Source organism: Platalea leucorodia (assembly GCF_965183815.1).
Source record: "Platalea leucorodia genome assembly, chromosome: 5".
NCBI lineage: Eukaryota > Metazoa > Chordata > Aves > Pelecaniformes > Threskiornithidae > Platalea > Platalea leucorodia.
In genome coordinates, this window is record NC_138827.1 from 7,832,297 (window position 1) to 7,839,222 (window position 6,926).

The following is a 6,926-nucleotide window of genomic DNA, read 5'->3' on the forward strand; positions in this document are numbered from 1 at the left end:
CACTAACTTTCAAGCCCAGAGTTCTGGACACCACTACAATGAAATAATCTAAATCTTTGTTTAGTGCAGGTTACACGCCAGCACATTCAATCTACTTAAAACCAGTTTCAGGAAGACACTAGCAGTTTTCTCATCTCACCATAATTTGAAATGATAAAAGTTTTTCCTACATCACTGTAGTAGCCACATATTGCATTACACTAATTCAGCACCACAGGCAACATCCAGTGAACGCAGCTCCACGTTAAGTGCTTAGTCCAACCTGCCAAAATGGCAGAGGCAACACGAATCAGTATCAGACAGAAGCTGGTACCGTTCCAATGCCATCTTAATCTGTCTAGGGAAATACCAGAGCCAGGGTTTTGAACTGCAACCAACAAAATCCCTGAGATGATAACCAGCAAACACGTGCACTGAGCCTTCCTAATGTGCATACTAGCTGCCGTCCACAGCACAGTCTGAAACGCCATTCACCAACTACCACACTTACAAAACCATCTCTTGCTCCCACTGGAGTTGTGCCCTGTACCGTACTGTGCTTGCTGAAGTCAGGACAGAATGCTGCATGTGAAGGCTTCAAAGACACTAGAAGAGGCAAGAGATACGAACGACCTCAAGCAAAATGTGTTTTTGTAAGATCCCAGTCCTGGAAAAACATATGAATTGATGAAGTTCACTGTCATGGGTGATTTTAATTTCCACTAAACCATTCTCAGTCATAAAGTTAAGAACAAGCTTACATTTTTCAAGGTTGGGATCTAAATTTCTTTTCTGGGGGCAAGTAATGAGTACTTCTTTTTTACTCTTATATGAGAGAAGAGCTGCAACTACCCCGTTTTATTAATATTGGAGATTAAAACGCATATCACAAAGAAGATCTGCAACTGAACTATGGGCCAACAGACAAAAAAACCTTTTTCTTTCCCAGATTTGTCTCATATCTGATAGTGATAAATTGAGAACCATGCAGATTCCAAATTTTCTACAAAAACTAATTAGAGGGTCCATTCGTACATACATGCATGCTGAACAACACGCTGCCTATTTTCAGTGCGTTTGCTACCCACTAATTTCCTCTAATTGAAAAACTATCTTTAAGTCTCAGTTTCCTTTTGAGCTACTGTTTCATTCCACAGACACAAGGGCAGCTATATCTGGAGAAACAAAATTAGTTATTCATTAGTGCACAGCAATTCCATACGACAATTACATGAGCTAGGGAAGAATTTGAGGCAACTGAATAATATATCCAGTTAGAGGTAGGCAGGTAAAGAAAAGTGGCATTTTGCCAAAGTATTAATACTCCTAGCTTTGAAAGAGTAATACTGCCTTTCTAACGAGCACAAAATACCTGAGGTATACCTTGCCCAGATTCAGTAGCATTCCCTCATGAGAAGTTCCTCGTTACTAAACACTAACTTGCTCATAACTTGGCATTAAAGCATTTTTTGGCAGGTCGTCTTCTATTCAGTCTGAGAGAACTGGCCTACTGAACTAGCCGGCAAGAGAGCAAAAGGCCATCTCACCTCTGTTTCAAACTCTTAGGCAAGGAGAAATGTTTTCCCCTACCTGGAGTCCCCATCTTGATCTTCTGTGGTGTCACCAGAGCTATTCACAGCGTATCGACTCCTTGGTTTATCTGAAACAAAGAATAAAGACAGCTTTTTCAAGGAACAATCTCCTTAAAATGTTCATTAAAGTAAGTGCATTAAGAGAATACTTGTGCATTAAGAGAATACTTGACCGTGCCCTTTTTAAAATTATCTATAACAGAGATCTAAAAAAAGTAATATTAAAGCAGAAAGCCCCTTCCTTTTTAGGTAGAAATACCAGATCTTGTTTTTTCTATTCTCATTCAAAAACACATCAAAAAATAGGAGGAAGAGGCTTACACCTTCAGGGGATAAAGAGGAGAAAGCAAAACATTCACAGAAACAACTTTTCTCTCAAGTGCCAGGTAATAGTTTGCAGTTTGAGAGAGAGTGGAAAATAAAATTCTGACCAAGGCATTTCCCTCATTATTGCTCAGGTTTCAGGACAACAATAATGCTCCAGAAGCCCCTCCTGCAGTCACAGGTATTGAAATCCTTTACCAACAAAAAGCAGGAGGGGGCAGGAGGGAAGCAGCCAGCCAAAAAAAAACCCCACGTTTTCAGATTTTACCTATAAAAACAAAAACGGGTTTGAAGACAATTCTCTCTTGGTAAAAAGCGGCTCACAACCTCAACAGGGCGTCAAACCTCTCGCGACACACGGCAGTTAGCGAGCGTCCCAAGTCGAACGGCCTCATCCCCCTGCAGCACCTTTAGGCCTGGCACCAGGACGCTCGCCCGGCAGCGAGGCCAGCTGGGACGCTGACCCTGCCCGCAGCGCCGCGGGCACGGCCGTCCTGCCCCGCGCTCCCTGCCTGCGGCCAGGTCCGAGTCCGGCCCCAGACGCCGTCCCGCTTCGGGAATGTCGGATCGGGAATGTCGGAGGAAGGGGTAGCTGCTTCTTCAGCTGGCACCTGAACGGTCCCATGTTCCTATTTGCCAGAAGAAATGAAACCTCCTCCACCTCATTGTTCAACACAAGGGACTAAAGTCTCTTAGTTTCTACCCGTTACTGGTTAAAGCTCGCTTAGTGTCTTCTGAATCCCCTCTCCCCGATCGGTGCCTTCACTTCTCACCCTGCCTCCTCCTTCCCCTACAGCTCTTCGAAGCCCAGACCGCTGCAGCTGATCCAGGGACAGCAACGGGGCACCGGGCCGGCCCTAAGCCCTGGTGCTAACTAACGTGGGGTGCGAGGCGTGGGTCAGCGGGGCCGGGACACCTGCGGGTGCGAGGCGGGCGAGGGGCGCCAGCCCCCCCCGAGGGTACGAGGCACGGCGGGGTGTGCCAGACCGCCACAGCGGGCGTGTGAGGGGGGTGTGCGGGATACCAGGCCCCCACGGGGGGCATGGGGGGTGCCAGGCCCCCACGGGCGGCAGCGGGCCCCCGGCGGAGGCTGGCGGGCAGCCGCAGTCCCCAGCCGGGCCGGACCCCGCGGCGTTGCGCACTTACTGGCCTGTGCGGCGGGGTGCTCGGTGCCGCGCTGGAAGGGGAAGCGGAACAGCAGCTTGTTGCCGCGGCTGCCCGAGCTCACCAGGATAACGCTGATGGGGCTGGTGCTCTCGCCCATCCCGGCCCGGCCCGGCCCGCAGGAAGGCCGTTCGCCGCTGCCGGCTTCCGCTTCCGCCCGCTGCCCGGGCCCGGGCCGCCGCTCCCGGCTGCCGGCGGGGCGGAGCTGCCGCTGCAGGTGCGGGGCCGGGGCCGGGGCCGGTGCGGGGCCTCCCGGCTGCGGGCAGAGCGCAGCCGGCGCCCCGCGCCTCGCAACCCGGTACAGCCCAGCGCCTCGCAGCCCCGGCCCCCAGTACAGCCCAGCGCCCCCAGTTCACACCAACACCCCACAGCCCCGGCCCCCATTACAGCCCAGTGCTCCCAGTTCACACCAGCATCTCACAGCCCCGTCCCCCACTACAGCCCAGTGCCTCCAGTTCACCCGAGCACCCCACAGCCCTAGCCCCCGCTACAGCCCAGTGCCCCCAGTTCTGACCAGGACCTCACAGCCCCATCCTCCAGTACAGCCCAGGGCGCCTGGTTCACACCAGCACCCCACAGCCCCAGCCCCCAGTACAGCTCAGTGCCCCCAGTTCACACCAGCACCTCACAGCCCCGTCCCCCACTACAGCCCAGAGCCCCCAGTTCACACCAGCACCTCACAGTCCCGGCCCCCAGTACAGCCCAGTGCCCCCAGTTCACACCAGCACCTCACAGCCCCGTCCCCCACTACAGCCCAGAGCCCCCAGTTCACACCAGCACCTCACAGTCCCGGCCCCCAGTACAGCGCAGTGCTCCCAGTTCAGACCAGCACCTCACAGTCCCGGCCCCCAGTACAGCCCAGCACCCCCAGTGCACACCAGCACCCCACAGCTCCATCCTCCAGTACAGCCCAGTGCCCTCAGTTCAGACCAGCAGCTCACCCCCCCCCCCCCCAGTACTCCCCTCAATCAGCACAGTGTCCCCAGTTTAGACCAGTACTTCCCATGCCCATGGACACCACTCGCTATTCCTGGCACCTCCAGTTTATTCCAGTGCTTCACCCACCCACAGCCAGCTCAGCCCAGTGCCCCCAGCACGGCCCAGCACCCCCAGTTCAGCCACGCACCCAGCCTGTGCGTGGTGGCCCCCCGGGCTCCCCAGCCATGGTGCTGGCCCCGGAGCCTTCGCGCAGCGGCTGCCGGAGGCCTGGGCCACCTGTTCCCGTTACTTTCCATTGGCCTCTTTGGGTGGTTTTTAGCGATTCTGGCAAACGGCAGCGAGGGCTCATCGCTCCCGCGCGGGTTGGCCATTACAGGATGCCTGCAGGAGGCAGGCTGTGGAAATTGGACCTTTTGGCTCCTGGAAAGGCACGCTTGATCTTCTTTCTCACGTTCATTGCAAGACCTCAGGGTGCTTTACAGCACTGATACAACTTGCCTCGTGGTTCCTGTAAGCTTACTCTTGTTCTAGATTAGTAAGGGTAACAGCTGGCAGCTGTCTTGGTGCATTCGTCTTATTTCGTGTTTAACTGAGATCAGAAAATTATCAGCAATTATGTTAGAGGACGTCCTGGGTTTTGCATGTAAATTCTTCTGCATTTGATTGCAATATTTGGATATTTGAATGCTCTGAGATATCCCCACTCTGGATGTTGCTCTGCAATTCCCCTCGGGGACGTCGGACAGAGGTGGGTGGCTGAAGAGGGAGATGAGCACCCACAGCGCGCGTGTAATCAGCAGGGCCATCCTCCGCAAGGCCGGCGATAACAATTGAAGCAAGAGAAGGTGTCGCTGAGGGGAGAGAGTTGTCTGCGGGTGATTAAAGAGCAGTCGTATTATCATGGCAGAGCATTCCTCGTGCACCAGCACTGGGCAGCTACGTTAAAATTTCCTAGTGTGTCTGCTTCAAAGCATAATTGTACTTTCTTAAATAATAAATTACAGACATATTTGTCATTTCCAGCTCTTGGAGGCTGCAGTTTAGCTAAAGCAAAGTGTTGCAAGCTGGTAGGAAATTAAAGAATAAAACCAGGACTTAGATTCCACTTTTAAGATTTCCAAAACTTAATATGCCCCAAATTTTCAGAGTTAGAGCAGACATACGTGCCACCTTATCCACAGGAATTCCCTTTGAAGGGGAGGCAGTCCCTGTGGAGAATACAGGCCCGTGGGGAAAGTTATCCCTGGTCTCACAGGGGTGCCATTCAATCGGTCACTGGATTTAGTCAGGGCTGCTTTTATAACGAGCAAACAGGCCTGTTGCTCGCTTCTGCCTTTTAAAATGAGAAACTCTGGCATCCTGCTTTTGGAACAGGATTAAAAAAGACCTATATTAATACTAAAAATCACCTTTGGTGTCACCTTTAGTGACATTTCACAGGGTCATGACAAAGATTCATCACCTGCCCGAGGGTGGACATTCTGCTACAGGTCTATGAATTGTAACTATGAGAAGCAGCAGCAAGCGAGGAAGGCAGGTCGAGCGGGGTTTCGCAAAGGACATCGCTCCAGTATCGGTCCTGTGACCAGGGGAACACCAGCGATCATGTTGCCCAGCTCCTTGCGTTGCTCAGGCCAGGACCTCCACGTCTCACTACCAGTGGGCAGCTGGAGCACTGGGATGGAGGAACCCGGCTGAGAGGTCCATGTGAGGACAGAGACGGTCACTCTCCACGTCACATTGTGGCACGTGGCCAAGGATCACACTTCTCCCACCCGGCACACTCCTGAGGAGCTCCTGCGGCCATCCCCAGCGCAGCCCTGATCCTGGGCAAGCGGTGAGCTCCTTCTAGCAAACCACTGTCGTCTTTTGGCTGCTCTGGCTTTTGTGATAGGGCAAGAGTAACTCTCAGAAAATGAATTCAAATTCCATAAAGATTTCAGCAATGACAAACCCTCCTGTGCAGGCGTTACTCCGATCCTCATGTCTACACAGACCTTAATCCTACAGTCATGGAGGATCAATGCTCAGGTTAAACAGCGGGCAGCAAAATAGGAAGGAGTCCTGATGGTCTCTGCCTTATCCCTGTGTATATCAGGGTCACAGTCGCTTCCCTCATGCGTTGATCGAGTGACCACTGATTAAAAGCACCCTCACTGAGGAGAGCTTGGAGCACAGCCATGCAGCGGGCAACGTAAGAGGCAGCACTTTGGGGAGGAGACAAAAGCATTGTCTAAATGTATATTTAACAACAGCATCTTTATTTTCAAAGTGATTTTTCCATGGGAAAAGTGCAAGTTTTTAAAATGCATGTAGGAAAGGATGATGAATACAACCTCCCTTGATATCTCCATCCATTTAAGCTGCGTCTACTGAATATCACCTTTTCCTGTGCCCGGACTGAAGGACTGCTGCCCACGCCATCAGTGGCACTTTTAATGGGAGACTGCTCTGCACTGCATCTGTGCAGCCAGAGTTAGCTCTGGGTTTTCAGTGAACACGTATGGCATTTATCAAAGGGAGGATATACAAAGAGCACTCTGGTAATATTCCTTATTATAAAGCAATTGTTTTCACTGGGTCTCAAGTGAGTCCCCCCTTGTACCCTCTCTTAAAGTGAGGTACCGAGAGAAGCGAATTACCCAGCCACCCAGCCGGTGGGCAGGAGGGCTGAGGAGGGAGCTGTGGTACTGAACACAGATTAAATCCCAGATAAGGTGTTGGCCTCCACAGAGGAGATGATAATACAAGACCACCGAACCCAGCCAGGCTTGCAGACCAAGAAGCACCAAGTGCTTTGTGCCTGTCCTTTGCGAAAGCCCAAGGTTTTTCCTGCTTCGTATGACAGCTTACGTGCAGAGAGGCTTAAATTTAGAGTCAGTGCAAAGCAGGAGCGGTGGGTCAGAGCCCTTCTGCGAGCACCACTGC

The 6,926-nt window shown here is 52.1% G+C and overlaps 1 protein-coding gene across 16 annotated transcripts in view; it reads right to left on the minus strand.

Moving 5' to 3' along the window:
* Window positions 1–3,234, minus strand: part of NPRL3 (NPR3 like, GATOR1 complex subunit) — a 47,737-nt gene extending 44,503 nt beyond the window's left edge. For 3 of the 16 annotated variants that reach the window (XM_082313033.1, XM_082313032.1, XM_082313027.1), the window contains exons 1-2: window positions 3,042–3,234; window positions 1,570–1,639 (exon numbers count right to left, since the gene is read on the minus strand). In XM_082313033.1, coding sequence (XP_082169159.1) covers window positions 1,570–1,639; window positions 3,042–3,159 — 188 coding nt within the window. In that variant the 5' untranslated portion in view covers window positions 3,160–3,234. Of the gene's footprint in view, window positions 1–1,526; window positions 1,640–2,163; window positions 2,285–2,668; window positions 2,712–3,041 lie in introns of those variants that run through there. The other 13 variants (XM_082313025.1, XM_082313022.1, XM_082313038.1 and 10 more) reach the window with 10 other exon arrangements.
* Between the last annotated feature and the right edge of the window lie 3,692 nt (window positions 3,235–6,926).